This window comes from Macaca fascicularis, chromosome 7 (assembly GCF_037993035.2).
Source record: "Macaca fascicularis isolate 582-1 chromosome 7, T2T-MFA8v1.1".
NCBI lineage: Eukaryota > Metazoa > Chordata > Mammalia > Primates > Cercopithecidae > Macaca > Macaca fascicularis.
In genome coordinates this window covers 75,272,478-75,291,673 of record NC_088381.1, presented here as the reverse complement: position 1 = coordinate 75,291,673, position 19,196 = coordinate 75,272,478, and the positions used below count along the sequence as shown (strand labels likewise).

Genomic DNA, 19,196 nt, shown 5'->3' with positions numbered 1-19,196 from the left:
TACTGTACAGTACTCACCCTTCCTCTTGTAAAGATTTAAGATGATAAAAAATGCCTACATGATGAGATGAAGAGAGGTGAATAATGTAGGCATTGTGATGTAAATGGAAAATCCCAGAAATAAATTAATTCATAAAGTTTCAGTTTCAAGCTGTTTTGAGTAGTGTGATAAAATCTTGCCCCGACCTGATCTGTCCACCTGAGTTGCTGTTAATCACTTAGTAGTGGTCTCGGTTATCAGATTGACTGTCGCGGTATGGCAGGGCTTGTGTTTTCTTAATAATGGTTCCAAAGCGCGAGAGAAGATATGCAGTATTTTCAGACCACGGCTGGCTACGGGTAACTGAAACCTCAGAATGCAAAGCTGTGGACAAGGGGAAACTACTGCATTTTCGTCATGTATAAAATCACAGAGCTATCCTGGAAATTATATTAGCAGAGTAAAACCTTCCATTTCATCAGTATGTCCTGCCTTAGATATGTGGCCAACAGATTATTCAAAAAGCACCACTAAAGACCCTAACAACCTTAAGGACAAAAACTCTGTATATTCATGACTATTCCTAATGGCTAGCTTTGAATAAAAAAGTACAATGAACATACTAAAATGAAGATAAAATAATTGTTACCTCTTTCATCTTCCAAATGAGTTTTCAAAGAGTCACTTTCCTGAGCATCTTCATTTATATGCACTTCACCAATGGGGCCATCATCAATGCAAATCACATCGCTGCTTAACCATTCTGAGTCATCCTTCTGTTCCTTAGTCAAATCTATTTGCTCGCTTTCAGAGAAGGATGGAGGCAAATCAGCCTTTACTGTGTTTGTTGTATAAAGCTGTGCTTTAAAAAAGTTTCTCTTAGCCTTTTTTGATTTCTGAGCAGTGCTTACTCTTACAAAGTGACTTTGGGGTGGTGTAACAAATGCTTTTGAAGTCCCAGAAGTATCAAAGTCATCCATATCATCCCAATCATTGATGGTTCTGAAAGAATCTGGTGAAGAACTAAATTCTAATTTCTTGAGAGCAGTATTCTGGGATTTCTTTACAGTTGGTGTGTTTTGGGTAGTGCATAAAACTTCCTTCGGAGTCTGCAAGAAATCTGGCAATAATGGTTTTGAGCCAACTCTCTGTGTTTGCTGTCCTGCTGGAGCATTTTTAAAGAAGTCCTTGACCCTCTGCTGATTTGTGGTGTCAGGTGGAGGTTCACTGAAGGAAAAGTCTTTGGTAACATTAACATCTTTATTTCTTAATACAGGTGTTTTTGCTACTGACACATTAGTTACAGACACATTGTTATCTGAAGATGTTTTCTTTTTAAAAGTGAAACCTCTGAAAAATAATGGAAAAACTGGATTAGATAGATCCATATTAACAACCCCCCCCCAACTCTACAAAACTGTAATATTAAAAACTAATTCACACAGGTTACATTAATTGTATCCCAACTCCAACTGAGCAAAGAATCCATCTCTCTCTTGATTTTAAATTTATCAGGTAACTTAAATTCTATTTGTTCTCTGGTCCTTCCCATTCAGAGGCTAATTATATTTGGCTTTGAGAGTCCATTCCCACTACTTTATTTCTCAGGCTAGTAGTCCTTAGTCAATAGCATCTACAGAGCGGGGTGACAGCATAAATGAAAAAGGGAAGAGGTCGGGCGCAGTGGCTCATGCCTGTAATCCGAGCACTTTGGGAGGCTGAGGCAGGTGGATTGCTTGAGGTCAGGAGTTCGAGACAAGCCTGGCCAACATGGTGAAACCCCATCTCTAATAAAAATACAAAAAATTAGTCGGGCATAGTGGTGTATGCCTAAAGCCCTAGCTACTCAGGAGGCTGAGGCAGGAGAATCGCTTGAACCCAGGAGGTGGAGGTTGCAGTGAGCCAAGACTGTGCCACTGCATTCCAGCCTGGGTGACAGAGCAAGACTGTATCAAAAAAAAAAAAAAAAAAAAGAGAGAGAGAAAGAAAAAGAAAAAGGGAGGAGATTCAAATGTGGCTACTTTTTGCTACTCTGATAAGAATTTTAAGGGGAAAAAGAGTTAAAAACTGCTAACTCTTAAAATCTGCAGGATAAGTAAAAGAGGCGGGAATCATGGCTGTCTGCTGGATTTAATGATCTGAAAAGTCAGTGGTGACTTCAAAGCCAGGCACCCCAGACAGAGTCTACAACCTGGTAAAAGCATCACTTATAATATAAATTATTATCAGATATCATTAGGAGTCTGGAGGATAGCTCAGAGGAGAGGCAGAACTGGAGAGCTGCAGTTTCCTTATAAACTGTTGTTCGAAAGGATGTAAAATTATATTAAAATACTTGGCCAGGCGTGGTGGCTCATGCCTGTAATACCAGCACTTTAGGAGGCCAAGGAGGGCAGATCACTTGCAGTCAGGAGTTCGAGACCAGCCTGCCCAACATGGAGAAACCCCATTTCTACTAAAAATATGAAATTAGCCGGGCATGGTGGCGCATGCCTGTAATCCCAGTTACTGGGGAGGCTGAAGCAGAAGAATCGCTTGAACCTGGAAGGCAGAGGTTGTGGTGAGCCAAGATTGCGCCACTGCACTCCAGCCTGGGCAACAAGAGTGAAACTCCGTCTCAAAAAAGTAAAAAAAAAAAGGCCAAGCATGGTGGCTCATGCATGTAATCCCAGCACTTTGGGAGGCTGAGGTGGGCAGATCATGAGGTCAGGAGATCGAGATCATCCTGGCTAACACAGTGAAACCGTCTCTACTAAAAAGTACAAAAAAAATTAGCTGGGTGTGGTGGCGGGCACCTGTAGTCCCAGCTACTTGGGAGGCTGAGGCAGGAGAATGGCATGCACCCGGGAGGCGGAGCTTGCAGTGAGTCGAGATCGCGCCACTGCACTCCAGCCTGGGCACACAGCGAGACTCTGCCTCAAAAAACAAAACAAAACAAAAACAAAAACAAAAAAACAACAAAAAACCCCACAAAACTTAAAAAACACTTATCTGCCCAAATTTACAAGATTATTCATTTACTCAACAAATCTTTATTGAGCAAATATTATGTGCCAGGAACCATGCAAAGGTGAGACACATTCTCACCTGGTGCTGCTAAAACATACTCTACCATTAATTGACAAAGTGGGAAGATCAATGAATCTCTCAGCTTCATTTCTTCATCTGTACAATGACAGAGTTTAAAGAGAAGATATTTCATGTGTACAATGTGGTAAGTTAGTGCCTGTGTGACAGCAAACCAATAAAAACACTTACGAAAATTTTGGTTTTGAAAGACTTAATTTATTATTAAGTGTTCTGGCTGAATGACGTTCTAGTTGCTCCTGTAGATTATTCTGAGGAACAGCAGCCATAATCCTAAAAAGTGAAGGGAAAAAAAATTCAGTGAAGTTAGGTATTTTGCATTAATCACAATGTTTATTGAAGGGAGGAAGGATTTGATTCAAACAGGCATTGTTCCAAGTGTGCCCAGAGTAATAGGACTTTGGTTTTTTTTTGGGTCAATAGACTGTTTTGACATTTACAACTAGTGACACTTGAAATATATGATCTTCAACTAACTGAAGGCTCACTTGAATAACGCAATAACCAGGTTCCCCCTCTCTTCCTCCACAATACTAAAATAAGTACAAAAGACATTAGGGAGGGGATTATTAGGAAAGGGCTTTTAGAAAAATGGGACCTGGCCTAGAAGGATAAACGGAAGCTGGAAGGGAGCGAGATGGGAGGAAATGATCAAAGCACACAGAAAGCCCAAAGAACAAATGAATAACTGAATTCTGTGCAAGGGCAAAATTGGGGAAAGGAGGAACGCCACCACCAATGAGAGCAAAGGTTTACCAGCAAGATACTATGCTTCATAATCATCTAGTTGCAACCTGAAAGAATACGTTTACCAAGCACATTTATATCCCTGTGTAACAAGCTGTGGTAATGCTGAGCTATAGCCCTCCTCGGCTTAACCACCTTAAAATTACTGGGGCTAAAGGAAGATCCTAGCTGTAATCCATGCATTAAAAAATCCTCACTTTAGCTGATAGTTATAACCCCATAAACCCTTTTCCCTACCTTTACCAGACATCTACTTTTATTATTTTATAGCATATATCTTAGGAGGCAGGGTTAACGCTAGATGATATTTCTAGAAATATGAAGTTTCACATAAGCCATGTTCCACTCATTAACCTATATCTATCAACCATCTTGACTTTAGATAACAGTGAAAAGCAGAATTTAGAAGAAACTAAGTTACACTCAATTGAGAAATCTTCATGTTTATAAGCATGATCATAACACAGCTTTTGTCCCACCTTCTCCAGAAGGAATTATTTCTGCTGCTTTTTCCTCTTTAACCTGCTTTAGGTAATATAGCTAGTTATTTAATAAACATTGAATAATTCACATTGGCATGTGAATTATATCTTGTTACCCCAAAAAAAGTAGATGGAAGGAATAAATCCCTACATACCTATCACCCAGATTCAACACTTATCAACTCATCCAATATTGTTACAGCTATACATACACCCTGAGTTCCTTACTCCACCATTTTGGAAGGCCACCTCCCAAAATAGTGACATTTAGATTCTGTTATTACTTCTTTCATTCATTAGCAGGAATACTTTTTGTTTGTTTGTTTTCTTTCTGAGACAGGGTATTGATCTGTTGCCCAGGATAGAGCACACTGGCTCAATCACAGCTCACCGCAGCCTCGACCTCCTGGGCTCAAGTGATCCTCCCACCTCAGCTTCCTGAGTATCTGGGACTACAGGTGTACACTACCACAACCCAGTTAATTTTTAAATTTTTAGTAAAGACAGGGTCTCACCATGTCACCCAGGCCGGTCTTGAACTCCTGTGCTCAAGTCATTATCCCACCTCAGCCTGCCAAAGTGCTGGGATTACAGGTGTGAGCCATGCCTAGCCAGCTATAAGACTTTTATCATAAGTTTCAAAATAATGATGCAGTACACTAAAAGCCCATACCTCACTACTATACAGTATATGCACGTGGCTGGCAGCAGCGGCTCATGCCTGTAGTCCCAGCACTTTGGGAGGCTGAGGTGGACGGATTGCTTGAGCCCAGGAGTTTGAGACCAGGCTGGGCAACATGGCAAAACCCTGTCTCTACAAAACTACAAAAAAATTAGCCTGGCATAATGGTGCAGGCCTGTGGTCCCCGCTACTCAGCAGGTTGAGGTGGGAGGGTTGCTTGAGTTGCAGTGAGCCGAGATTGTGCCACCGCACTCCAGCCTGTGCAACAGAGCAAGACTCTGTTTCAAAAAAAAACAACAAAAGAGAAGTCTACACTTGTATCCCTTAAATATATTAATAATAATAAATTAAAAATGATATTCATTCTTTCACCACCTTCAAATAGTGAATTTTTTTTTTCAGTATCATTATGAACTCATGGATTAAACATATTAGGTGTGTTTCAATCCAATACAGTGATCATCCTTATTGATTCTCAAATTGATTCATGTTTTGCCAGTGGGAGTTTTCAGGTGGGCGCTTCAGTCCTTATGACTTAACCTTATGAGTCATTGAGAGCTTCCTTCCTATATGGCATGAAAAGATGTTCCAGGCTTACCTTGTGCATTTTTTTGCACCAGATTTGGAATCAGCCATTTCTTCAAGCATCCCTAATTCTTGTTTTCTTTTTCTTTTTTTGAGACAGGGTCTCACTTTGTTGCCCAGGCTGGAGTATAGTGGTGGCTCACTGTAGCCTCTGCCTCCCCAGCTCAAGTGTTCCTCCCACACAGCTGAACCACAGGTGCACACCACTATGCCCCGCTAATTTTTTTGTATTTTTGGTAGAGATGGGGTTTCACCATGTTGCCCAGGCTAGCCTTGAACTCCTGTGCTCAAGGGATCCTCCTGCCTTGGCCTCCCAAAGTGCTGGGATTGCAGGTGTGAGCCACCGCACCTGGCTTCCCTGATTCTTTTTAATGGAAAATATTTTAAGACCTTGATCTCTGCAGTTCCTAGGGCACCTCACCATTTGGAATCCAGTTTAAAAGTATTGATCTTGGCTGGGCACAGTGGCTTATTCCTGTAACCCCAGCACTTTGGGAGGACGAGATGGGTGGATCACGAGGTCAGGAGATTGAGACCATCCTGGCCAATATGGTGAAACTCCATCTCTACTAAAAATACCAAAATTAGTTGGGCATAGCGGCATGTGCCTGTAATCCCAGTTACTTGGGAAGCTGAGGCAGGAGAACTGCTTGAACCAGAGAGGCGGAGGATGCAGTGAACCAAGATTGCGCCACTGCAATCCAGCCTGGCAACAGAGCTAGACTCCATCTCAATAAATAAATAAATAAATAAATAAATAAATAAATAAATAATAAAATTATTGATCTTTTGTTAAGGTGTCCTCTCTCCAAGGTGCTGTACAATGTGGAAGTCTTTCCCACATTAATAAATGATGTGAAGTGATGAAGAGTGAAGTCAGACTATTGCCTTCTCAGAATTTCAACATCAACAAAGTAGGCTACTGACAAGGAGGCAGAGGTACACAGATCTTCAGTCTTATGACACTAAGCAGAACAAAGTGGTCCATGGCATCATTACTTACCCTTTTCTCACATTCCTTCTATAACTTATTTTTGGATCAAAACTAGTCATGGTATTCTAATAACAGAGATTTCCTACATTACTGCACAGCATGGTTTTATGTTTATTTAGCCATCCCAGGAGAACAATTGTTTGATTAACTATTTTACAACTGTAGTGATTACACTATGGATTCACAGCTAGCATGCAGTCAACCTTAACTCTGAGAGGACCTCCTCCTACTTTTGATATGCACAGCTCTTTGGTTATTCCTCTCCAGGTAGCACCCTCCAGCAGAATCACATTCTGAAGTATGGTAATGAGTACATAATTTTCTTACTCAAAATCCTCAGTGGGAATGCTTTTAAGAAGTTGGTGAGTACTAAGAACTATAAGGGTGTCTCTTCTGTACATAGTCCATTAAAATATCAATACAATTGTTTGACACAAAAAGAAAATTGTTCACCAACATGCCTGTAGTCTCCGCTACTCAGGAGACTGCAGCAGGAGGACTGTATGAGCCCAGGAGTTCAGGGCTGTAGTGCACTATGATCGCACCTGTAAACAGCCACTGCACTATAGTCTGGGCGACACTGTGAGACCCCATCTCTTAAAAAAAAGTGTTCATTCACAATAACAAAGATCAGAGATAAAGGAGAAAAAATAACTGAAAACAAATAAATTTAGGCTAATGAAGTTTCACAATATTAAAAAAAGGAACAATTTCTGGGTACAATGAGCACTCAGAAACCAAAAAAATAAACCTATGAATTAGAGTGACCACAAAAATCACAAGTTCAATCTGGAAAACGATTAAAATTTTCTCCTACATATATGAAAGAAGCTATCATGCCATTACAAAAGCATATAAATAAGCAGGCCAGGAGCGGTGGCTCATGCCTATAATCCCAGCACTTTGGGAGGCTAAGGTGGGAGAATGGCTTGAGCCCAGGAGTTTGAGACAAGCCTGGGCAACATAGGGAGATACTGTCTTTAGCCAGGCACGGTGGCACACACCTACAGTCCCAGCTACTCAGGGAGGCTGAGGCGGGAGGATCCCTTGAGCCCAGGAGTTTGAGGCTGCAGTGAGTAATTCTGTGTCACTGCTCCAGCCTGGGTGACAGTGAGACCCTGTGTTTAAAAAAAGTCACAGGAAATGTAAGCTTCAAGCATTACCTTTAAAACTGGCTATTAAGAATTTTTCGGCTGGGCACGGTGGCTCAAGCCTGTAATCCCTCGCGGAGACGGGCGGATCACGAGGTCAGGAGATCAAGACCATCCTGGCTAACACGGTGAAACTCCGTCTCTACTAAAAAATACAAAAAACTAGCCGGGCGAGGTGGCGGGCGCCTGTAGTCCCAGCTACTCGGGAGGCTGAGGCAGGAGAATGGCATAAACCCAGGAGGCGGAGCTTGCAGTGAGCTGAGATCCGGCCACTGCACTCCAGCCTGGGCGCCAGAGCGAGACTCTGTCTCAAAAAAAAAAAAAAAAAAAAAAAAGAATTTTTCAAGTAGGCTGGGCACAGTGGCTCAGCCTGGGCAACAAAGTAAGACCTGTCTCTACAAAAAATACAAAAATTAGCTGGGTGAGGTGGCACGTGCCTGTAGTCCCAGTTACTCAGGAGGCTGAGGTGGGAAGGATCATTTGAGCCCGGGAGGTCGAGGTTTCAGTGAGCCATGATCACCCCACTGCACTCCAGCCTGGGCAACAGAGACCCTGTCTCAAAAATAAAAAAAGAATAAAAGTAAACACAATAAACCTTTAAAGAGAGAGAGAGAGAGAGAGAGAGAGAGAGAGAGAGAGAGAGAGAGAGAGACATGAGATGGAGAAAAACATAGTGAAAAAAAAGAGTGCCTTTTCTTTGAAATAAGTGACACTAAAGTTACTGGTTAGGGATCTATCAAAATTAAGACTAGGTCAAACCTGACTTTTTATTCATTTTGTTGTCAGAGATGGCTATTTCAGTCTATCAAGGGATAGACTGCCAAAAAGACTACTCTAAGACATTCAGTGCCAAGTAACATTTAGATGTTTCTGTTTCCAGTCTTCTGCTAAAAGTGGAGATTTTAGGGGGTGGTTCCTGAAAAACAGAGCGTCGCTCTGTAAGCCTCACTCAGTGACTGTTCAAAGGGGAGGAGTTACTTTCCCTGGGGCAAAGGTGGTGAGTCTAACTAAGAAAAATAAAAAAATCTAATTTTTGTATTTTTTGAAGTTGAGGTATTTATGAACCTCAACTTCATCTTAACTGGGGAACTAGGGCAAGCAACTTTCTGTTCTCTGATAAAATTAAACATCAAACACAATTTCTAAACAAAGAAAGATTTTTGACAGAATTTTATGTCATATGTTCTCTTCGTTCATTGTTTCTCAAACTTCTTGATTCATATATATAGAATCATACAGTATGTATTATCAATGCATTTTTGAAAAGGCATCTAATAAAACTCAAACACATTAAAACACAAAATTACAAGTATTTAAAATCTGGAACCAACAAATACCATATATTTTACACTAGGGGTGAATCCATTAAAAACAACAGCAAAAACAATGTTCTTCTCTCATTTTCACTCCTATATTGGATGCTCTTGCCAATGCAAAAATATTCGAAAAAGAAAATACTAGAAGAGATGAGATTATCATTACATGTAGACAACCTGATTATATACCAAACCAATCCAAAGAAAATCAGTCATGACAATAGATAATTAGAACTTCAGAAAAGTGGTTAAAGATAAATATAGCTATAAATGTAGGATAAATGTAGGGTAAAACTTCAGACCCTTCATAGTTTTTGACTTAATAGATGCACACAGAGAGAGAGAGAGAAAACAGATGGAAAATATGAGAAGTCAAGAGACATGGAAGACAGAGTAAGAAAGTCTAACATAAATCTAGCCAGGGTTCCAGAAAGAAGAGAAAATAGGGAAGAATTAATATTTGAAAAGATAACAGCTGGGACTTTTCCAGGACTAATTAAAGACACTAACCTTCAGATTTGAGAAAGCCAAAAAATTCCAAGCAGAGATAAAAAGAAATCCACATCAAAATATATCACTGTGTACCATATGGACAAAAAATTGATTTCTCTTTAGCAAAAATGAAAATCTAAAGACAGTGGAATGATAACTTCAATGTGCTGATAGAAAATAACCCAGAATTATTTTCCCAGAAAAAATATCCTTTACAAATCAAGGGCAGTGAATTGTACACTAGGTTTTTAAAGGTGAATTTCATGGTATATGAATTATATCTCAATAAAGTTGTTATTTTTAAAAAGTAGCTATAATAACAGCAACAGGTAAGTGTTGGCAATGATGTGGGGAAATCAGAACCCTCATACACTGCTGGTAGGATTCTAAAATGGCACAGCGACTTTGGAAAACAGTCAGGAAGTACCTCAAAAAGCAAAACGTAGTCACCATGTGTACTAGTCTATTTTCATACTGCTATGAAGAAATACTGAGAGTGGGTAATTTATAAAGAAAAAGAAGTTTAATGGACTCCGTTCCACATGGCGGGGGAGGCCTCACAATCATGGCAGAAGGCAAAGGAGGGGCAAAGGCACATCTTACATGGTGGCAGGCAAGAAAGTGTGTGCAGGGGAACTGCCCTTTATAAAACTACCAGCTCTCGTGAGACTTATTCACTCTCACAAGAACAGCATGGGAAAAACCCATGTTCAATTACCTCCCACGAGGTCCTTCCCATGACACATGGAGATTATGGGAGTCATAATTCAAGATGAGATTTCAGTGGGGACACAGGCAAACCGTATCACCACGTAACCCAGCAATTTCACTCCTAGCTATATATGCGTGAAGAGTGAAAAATGGGTATTCAGAATAAATACTTGTACACAAATGTTTACAGGAGCATTATTCACAATAGCCAAGTTCAGAAACCACTCAAATGTCCATCAAGTGATGAATGGATAAATAAAATGTGTATATCAACAAAATATTATTTGGCCATATAAAAAATATAGTACTGATAAATGCTACAATAATGATGAGCCTTGAAACCATTATGTTAAGTGAAAGAATCCAGTCACAAAAGATGAAATAGTATATTATTCCATTTATATGAAATGTATAAGAATAGGCATATCCCGGGCGAGGTGGCGGGCGCCTGTAGTCCCAGCTACTCGGGAGGCTGAGGCAGGAGAATGGCGTAAACCGGAGAGGCGGAGCTTGCAGTGAGCTGAGATCCGGCCACTGCACTCTAGCCTGGGCGACAGAGCGAGACTCCGTCTCAAAAAAAAAAAAAAAAAAAAAAAAAAGAATAGGCATATCCATGGATACAGTGTAGATTAGTGATTGCCTAAGGTTGGGAAAGATGAGAGGATTTGGGGATGATGGCAAGGGGTATGCAAGTTTCTCTGTGGGCTGACGAAAATGTTCTAACATTGATTGTGGTGATGGCTACATAACTGAATATACTCAAAGCCATTGGATTGTACAGTTTATGGGTGAATTTTATATGTGTAATGTACTTCAATAGACCTGTCATTCAGGTCGGCCACAGTAGCTCATGCCTGTAATCCCAGCCCTTTGGGAGGCTGAGGTGGGGGGATCGCTTGAGCCCAGGAGTTGGAGAGCAGCCTGGGCAACATGGTGAAACCCCTCATCTACCAAAAATACAAAAGATTAGCCAGGAATGATGGTGCATGCCTATTGTCCCAGCTACTTGGGAAGCTGAGGTAGGAGAACAGCTCAATCAGGAGGTCAAGGCTGCAGTGAGCTGTGATTGCACCACTACACTCTAGCCTGGGCAACAGAGCAAGACCCTGTCTCAAAAAAATCACAAATACTAATTTAAAAACAATACAGCTGTTATTTAAAAAGCAACAAGAAATAAAGACACTTCCAGATTATCAAAAAAACAAGTTTGTCATCAGCCGACTCATACAGTATGGGAATCATACTATATTCACACTGTAAGTGGAATCACACAGTATATGCCTTTTTGGGACTGGCTTATTTCACTCAGCACAATGTCCTCAAGCTTCATCTGTGTTATGAGACATGTGTCAGAATTTCCTTCCTTTTTTGTGCAGTGGCAAGATCAGAGCTCGCTGCAGCCTCAAACTCCTGAGCTCTAATGATCCTCCTACCTCTGCCTCCAGAGTAGCTGGGATTACAGGTGTGAGTCACCATGAGAGGCTCCTTCCTTTTTTTATTATTATTATTATTTTTTGAGGTGGAGTCTTGCTCTATTGCCCAGGCTGGAGTGCAGTGGCGCAATCTCGGCTCACTGCCACCTCCGCCTCCCAGGTTCAAGTGATTCTCCTGCCTGAGCCTCCTGAATAGCTGGGATTACAAGTGCCCGCCATCAAGCCCAGATAATTTTTGTTTTGTATTTTTAGTAGAGACAGGGTTTCACCATGTTGGCCAGGCTGGTCTTGAACTTGTGACCTCGTGATCCACCTGTCTCGGCCTCCCAAAGTGCTGGGATTACAAGTGTGAGCCACTGTGCCTGGCCGCTCCTTCCTTTTTAAGGCTGAATAATATCTAACTGTAGATACATACCACATTTGCTTATCCATTCAAGGACATTAGAGTTGCTTCCACCTTTTAGCTATTGTGAATAATGCTGTTATGAACATGGGTGTACAAATATATTTTTGAGAATTGCTGAATCATATGGTAATTTATTTTTAATTTTTAAGGAACCACCATACTGTTTTCCACAGTGGTTGCACCACTTCACATTGCTATAAATAATGCACAGGGCTTCCCATTTTTCCACATCCTAATTTCTCGACATCCTCAGCAACACTTGTTATTTTCTGGTTGTTTTGTTGTTTTGTTTTGTAACAGGCATTCTAACAGGTGTGAGGTCTTATCTCCTGGATTTGATTTGCCTTTCTCTAATGATTAGTGATAATGGGCATCATTTGCTTATTGGTCATTTGTATATCTTCTTTGGGGAAGTGTCTATTCAAATCCTTTCTCCATTTTCTAAATGGGTTATTTGTCAAGCTGTATGAGTTTTTTTTTTGGAGACAGGGTCTCACTCTGTCACCCAGGCTGGAGTGCACCAGCTAATAGCTGCCTCGACCTCCTGGGCTCAAGTGATCCTCCCACCTCAGCCTCCTGAGTAGCTGGGACCACAGCAGTGTACCACCACACCTGGCAAATTTTTAAGTTTTTTGTACAGACAGGGTTTCACTATGTTGCTTAGGCTGGTCTCCAACTTCTAGGCTCAAGAAATTCTCCTGTCTTGGCAGCCTCCCAAAGTGCTGAGGAGGAATTCTTAATATATTCTGGGTATTAACCCTTTATCAAATATATCATTAATTGGAAGAGTTTGAGGAAAACTGGGGTTAATTCTTCTTTAAATATTGGTTAGAAATGACCAGTGAGGCCATCTGGCCCTGAGCTTTTCTTTGTTGGGTGATTCCTGATTACTAACTGAATCTCCTTACTAGTTATAGGTCTGTTCAGATTTTCTGTTTCTTCATGATTCTGTCTTGGTGGTTATGTATTTTGAGGAATTTATCCATTTCTTTTATGTTATCAAATTTGTTGGCATACATTTGCTCACAGTATTCTCTTATAAATCTTTTTACTTCTGTAAATCAGTTATAATGTCCCCGTGTTCACTTCTGATTTCAGTAATTTTTCTTATTTTTTCTTAGTCCATCTGGCTAAAGTTTTATCAATTTTTTTATCACTTCAAAGAATCAATTCTGTTTTGTCAATTTCTCTGCTGCTTTTCTATTCTTGTTTTGTTTATCTCTGCCCTAATATTTATTATTTTCTTGTTTCTGCTAGCTTTGGGTTTGGTTTGTTCTTTTTACAGTTCCTTTAAGTGTAAAGTTAAGTTGTTGATTTCGGATCTTTCTTTTTTAATGTAAGCATTTGTAGCTATAAATTTCCTTCCTAGTACCGCTTTCAGTGTATTCCATGAGTTTTGGCATGTTGTGTTTTCGTTTTCATTTGTCTCAAGATATACTCTAATGTCTCTTGTTTTCTTCTTTAACCCATTGGTTCCTCTGCCCTTCCCATCAGGCACTTTCTTACTACCTGGCACAACATTCATGGTCTTCCTGTACTTTCCCTGCTTCAGCCATAGAATCACCATTTCCCCAAATAGCCTTCATTTATTTTAATGAGGAAAAATATTTAAAATCTAAGACCTGGCCATTAGATATGATCTGCTACTTGCATATCATTGCTCCTAGGCCCTTTTAGTAGACAGATCTAGGAAATATAAACACTTCTATCTATTTCTGTATCTACATCTATACATCCATTGATGTATCCATCTATCTTAAAACTCATAGAAAAAAACCCATCATATATTTATTCATTTATTTAATCTGAAACTACAGGAAGTAATTTCAAATTGCTACACTCCTGTCACTAAAAAAACAAACCTAGGCCGGGCGCGGTGGCTCAAATCTGTAATCCCAGCACTTTGGGAGGCCGAGACGGGCGGATCACGAGGTCAGGAGATCAGGACCATCCTGGCTAACCCGGTGAAACCCCGTCTCTACTAAAAAATACAAAAAACTAGCCGGGCGAGGTGGCGAGCGCCTGTAGTCCCAGCTACTCGGGAGGCTGAGGCAGGAGAGTGGCGTAAACCTGGCAGGCGGAGCTTGCAGTGAGCTGACATCCGGCTACTGCACTCCAGCCTGGGCGACAGAGCGAGACTCCGTCTCAAAACAAAACAAAACAAAACAAAACAAACCTACTAAAAAGAGTTCAAAATGCAGTTGCATTTCTTTCTTTAGATTAAGGGCACATAATTAAAGTACTATATTCAAAGTTACTTGATTGGTCATCCCCACCTCACCTTCAGGGTGATTACATTCATCATTTGAAATAGATTAGTTTGTGTTGGTACTGTTCTTGTGGATTTGATTTTTGAATATATAAAACATTTACATAGTTCTAAAAGTTAAAACTACATAAAAGACTGTTTTTCCCACAGAGAAGTGTTCTTCCCACTCCATCCTTTGCCATCTACCTCCTGTGGGTTTTCGATTTCAATAATTTCTGATTTATCTTTCCTGTTTTTCTTTTTGCAAAATAAGCAGATATTAGTCTCTTTCCCTTCTTTCTTACATAAAAAATAGCACACTGTATGTACACTTTCCATTCATATGTTAGAAATCACTCTATAACCATTTGTAAAGATTTTCCTCATTTTTCTTTACAGCTGTACAGAACTCCGTTGTGTAGATATTTATCAACAAATTTCCTGTATGGACATTTGAAGTATTCTCCGATATTTTACAATTACAAATAATGCTGCAACAAATAACTTTGTGCATTCATATTTCCCTACTGTTGAAAACGTAAGGCCGGGCATGGTGGCTCACACCTGTCATCCCAGCAATTTGGAAGGCAGCAACGGGATTGCTTGAGTCCAGGAGTTCAAGACCAGCCTGGGCAACATGGTGAGACTCTGTCTCTATAAAAAATTTTTTTAAATTAGTAAGGCGTGATGGCATGCACTTGTGGTCCCAGTTACTCCAGAGGCCAAGATGGAATCAATTGAGCCTGGGAGTCTGAGACTACAGTGAGCCAAGATCACACTACTGCATTTCAGTTTGGGTAACAGAGCAAGACCCTGTCTCAAAAAAAAAAAAAAAAAAAAAAAAAAAAAAAAAAAAAAAAAAAGAAAAAGAAAAGAAAAGAAAGAAAGAAAGAAAAGAAAATGTATCTTTAGGGAATATTCCTACATGTGGAATGGCTGGGTCAAAGGGCAAATGCATGTGTATCTGCTGGACTGCCAAATTCTCCCTCAAAGGGGGTTTTACAAGTTTGCATTCCTCACAGCCTCACCAATGGGGCTTCTTGTGAAGCTTTCTAATTAGTGCTGATAGGTGAGAAGTGGTATTTCAGTGCAGCTTTAAATTTATACTACCTATTTTAGGTGAAATTGAATATTTTCTTCATATATTTAATAGAGACACTTTATTCTATTTTTAAATATTTTTAAAAAATTGTATCTGCTCATGTATTCTGCCTTTTTAATCCAATTTTGGTATTTTTTTCTCTCAATTTAGACTAGGGATAGTAGGTCTTTAAAACGTATTTTGCAAATATTTTTTCCTAGTTTCTCATCTATCTTTTAAATTTGCTTATGGTGTTTTTCATTTTTGTAATCAAGAATTTGCTTCTCAATGTAGCCAATTTATCCCCCCTCTTTTATTGCCTTTCCCCACATTCAGGTTATAGAAAACTCATCTATGTATTCTTCTAGTAGGTAATTTTTAAAAAATTAGATTTCTGGTTCATTTGGAGTTTATTCCTGTATCTGATATAAAGTATAGATATAATTTTGTTTTTTCAAGTGGCTAACAAGTTGTCCCAGCACTATTTATTAAAAAGTCGATCTCTGCCCTAATAATTTCAGAACCACCTTTATCATACACTAAATTTATGTGTTTAGGAGACTACTTCTTGACTTCTATTCTATACCATTGGTCTATACCACAATATTTTCATGATAGAAGCTTTGCAATATGTTACAATATCTGGAAGTCCACTTTCTCTTTGTAGTTCTTCTGTTTTCCTAGCTATTCTTGTATGTTTATTTTTCTATATGAACTTTAGAATCAACTTGTCTAGTGCCAGAAAAAACCCTGTTGATATTTATATTGAGATTGCATTAAATTTATATATTAACTTAGGTATAACTGGCACTTTTATGTTGTTGTTGTCCTATTCTAGAATAAATGATTCTTTTCATTTGTTTAAGGCTACTTTTGTTATTCAGAAGTGTTTTAAAGGTTTCTTCACCTAGGTTTTACATGTTTTTAATCTTCTAAATACTTTCTCTTTTTCTTGTTGCTGTAAATGGGATTTTACCCTCCATTATATATTCAAACTTGTTATCTGTCTATATGAAGACCACTGATTTTTGCATATTCTTTTAAAATTCCTTTTTTGTTTTAGTTTCATTATTGATTTTCTGCAGTATTCCAGATACACTACCATATAACCTGCAAGTAGGGACAATATTACTTTCTATTTTCCAAATCTTGTGCCTCTAATTGATTTATCTAACTGCACTGCCTAAGCCCCCAGTACAAGGTTAAATACAAGTGGAGTTGGTGAGTATCTCTGCCTTTTTCTCAATCTTAGTAAAAATGCCTCCAGTATTTTCCTATTAGATAAAATACAAGATTTAGGAATAAAGTGTCTCTGTCTGTCTCTCTCTCTTCTCTCTCTCTCTCCCTCCCTCTCCCTTTCTCTGTGTATATGGTGTGTGTGTGTGTGTGTGTGTGTGTGTGTGTGTGTGTGTGTGTGTGTGAGAGAGAGAGAGAGAGAGCGCGAATACCATCATTAAGAAGTATTGATTGGCCAGGTATGGTGGCTCACATCTGTAATCCCAGCACTTTGGGAGGCCAAGGTGGGCAGATCACCTGAGGTTGGGAGTTTGAGACCAGCCTGGCCAAGATGGTGAAACCCCATTTCTACTAAAAATACAAAAATTAGCCAGGAGTGGTGGTGGGCGCCTGTAATCCCAGCTACTTGGGAGGCTAAGGCAGGAGAATGGCTTGAACCTGGGAGGTGGAGGTTGCAGTGAGCTGAGGTCATGCTACTGCACTTCAGCCTGGGCAACAGGGTGAGACTCTGTCTCAAAAAAAAAAAAAAAAAAAAAAAGAAGTATTGATTATAATATAATTTCTTAAGAGTTTTTTTTTCTTTCTTAAGTTTTTACTATATATTGGTGTTGAATCTTGTCAAAGGTTTTTCAGCATATATAAAAGTAAATATATGAGTGTTCTCCGTAGGCTAAATATGGTGAATTACATTGATGATTCTAATGTTACACCATCTTTGCATTCCTGGTATACATCTTGGTGATGAGCTAATATTTTTGTAATAGAGTGCTGGATTCTGTTCTGTTTGGTGGTATTTTATTTAGAACTTTTACATAATTTTTATATATAATATCCTAATATCCACCTGTAATTTTCTTTGTGCTACCTTTTTTTTTTTTTTTTTTGAGACAGAGTCTTGCTCTGTCGCCCAGGCTGGATGGAGCACAGTGGTGCGATCTCCATTTACTGCAAGCTCCACCTCCCGAGTTCACGCCATTCTCCTCCTCAGCCCCCAGAGTAGCCGGGACTACAGGCGCCCGCCACCGCGCCCGGCTAATTTTTGTATTTTCAGTAGAGCGGGGTTTCACCGTGTTAGCCAGGGTGGTCTCGATCTCTTGACCTCATGATCCGTCCGTCTCGGCCTCCCAAAGTGCTGGGATTACAGGTGTGAGCCACCGCGCCCGGCCCTTTAATTTGTATGTTAAATATTTGTTTTATACTTGCTTCATAAAAACTGATATAAAATAATTATGCTGTGTAAAAGAAGAGATACAAAAGAATATATACTGTATTATTACATTTATTAAAAGTCCAAGAACATGCTAATTATTCTACAGTGACAGAAACCAGATAAGTGGTTGTCTGGCAAGAAGAGAGAAAGAAGGCAGAATTAAATGGGCATCAGAAAGCTTTTGAGAGTGATGGATATGTTCATTAACTGGATTATGGTGATGATGTATGTATGTCAAAACTGCACAAATTATATACTTTAAATGTGTGCAGTCTATATCAATAAAACTACTTTAAAAAAAAAGAGGGTCTAAGAACTAAAAAGTGTTTTAAGATGTTTTACTTTATTTCACTTTAGCCCTTCAACAACTGGAGACAGACAATTAAATCAGCATTTACAATACCAAGCCATTTAGAAAATAAATAATTTGGAAGTTTTCCTTCTTTTCTATGTTCTAAAACAATTTATTTAGCATTAGGATTATTTGAACTCCATAAATGTAGCAGAATTTTCCTGTTAAACCATTTGGACTTCATGTTTTTTATTTTTCAGTGAGATAGTTATTTCGTAACTTCAAAAACTTATTCAATGGAAATTGTGCTATTTAACTTCCAATATCTACTTGAGTCAATTTTGGTAAACTATATTGTCACACATAATTATCCATTTCATTTTAGTTTTCAAATTTGTTTACGTAAAGGTATGTAAATTAATCGTTATAAAAACTACCCTTTATCAATGGTTATTTACCACTTATCATTTGTTATTCTGTATATTTGTAATTTCTATTAGGTTAATTTATTTGCTTCATTAAACACTTCAAGATACACATCTTTTCTTTTTTTTTGAGACAGAGTCTCGCTCTGTTGCCCAGGCTGGAGTGCGGTGGCACGATCTCGGCTCACTGCAAACTCTGCCTTCCAGATTCAAGCAATTCTCCTGCCTCAGCCTCCTGAGTAGCTGGGATTACAGGCGCATGCCACCATGCCCGGCTAAGTTTTTGTATTTAGTAGAGATGGGGTTTCACCATGTTAGACAGAATGGTCTTGATCTCCTGACCTCATGATCTGCCTGCTTCGGCCTCCCAAAGTGTTGGGATTACTGGTGTGAGCTATGGCGCTCAGCCAAGATAAAAATCTTAATTTTTGATTGGCCGGGCACAGTGGCTCAAATCTGTAATCCCAGCACTTTGGGAGGCCGAGACGGGCGGATCACAAGGTCAGGAGATCGAGACCATCCTGGCTAATACGGTAAAACCCCGTCTCTACTAAAAAATACAAAAAACTAGCCAGGCGAGGTGGCGGGCGCCTGTAGTCTCAGTTACTCGGGAGGCTGATGCAGGAGAATGGTGGGAAC

General features: G+C 39.5%; 1 protein-coding gene across 14 annotated transcripts in view; it reads right to left on the bottom strand.

Moving 5' to 3' along the window:
- The window catches only part of BLM (BLM RecQ like helicase), a 107,335-nt gene that overhangs the window by 72,593 nt on the left and 15,546 nt on the right, over positions 1-19,196 (bottom strand). For all 14 annotated transcript variants that reach the window (XR_012415393.1, XR_012415391.1, XR_012415392.1 and 11 more), the window contains 2 exons: positions 3,238-3,339; positions 629-1,329 (listed from right to left, as the gene is read on the bottom strand). Coding sequence is in view for 4 of the 14 variants with exons in the window: in XM_015453405.4 (XP_015308891.3) it covers positions 629-1,329; positions 3,238-3,335 (799 nt within the window). In the remaining 10 variants the exon portion in view is untranslated. The remainder of the gene's footprint in view (positions 1-628; positions 1,330-3,237; positions 3,340-19,196) is intronic.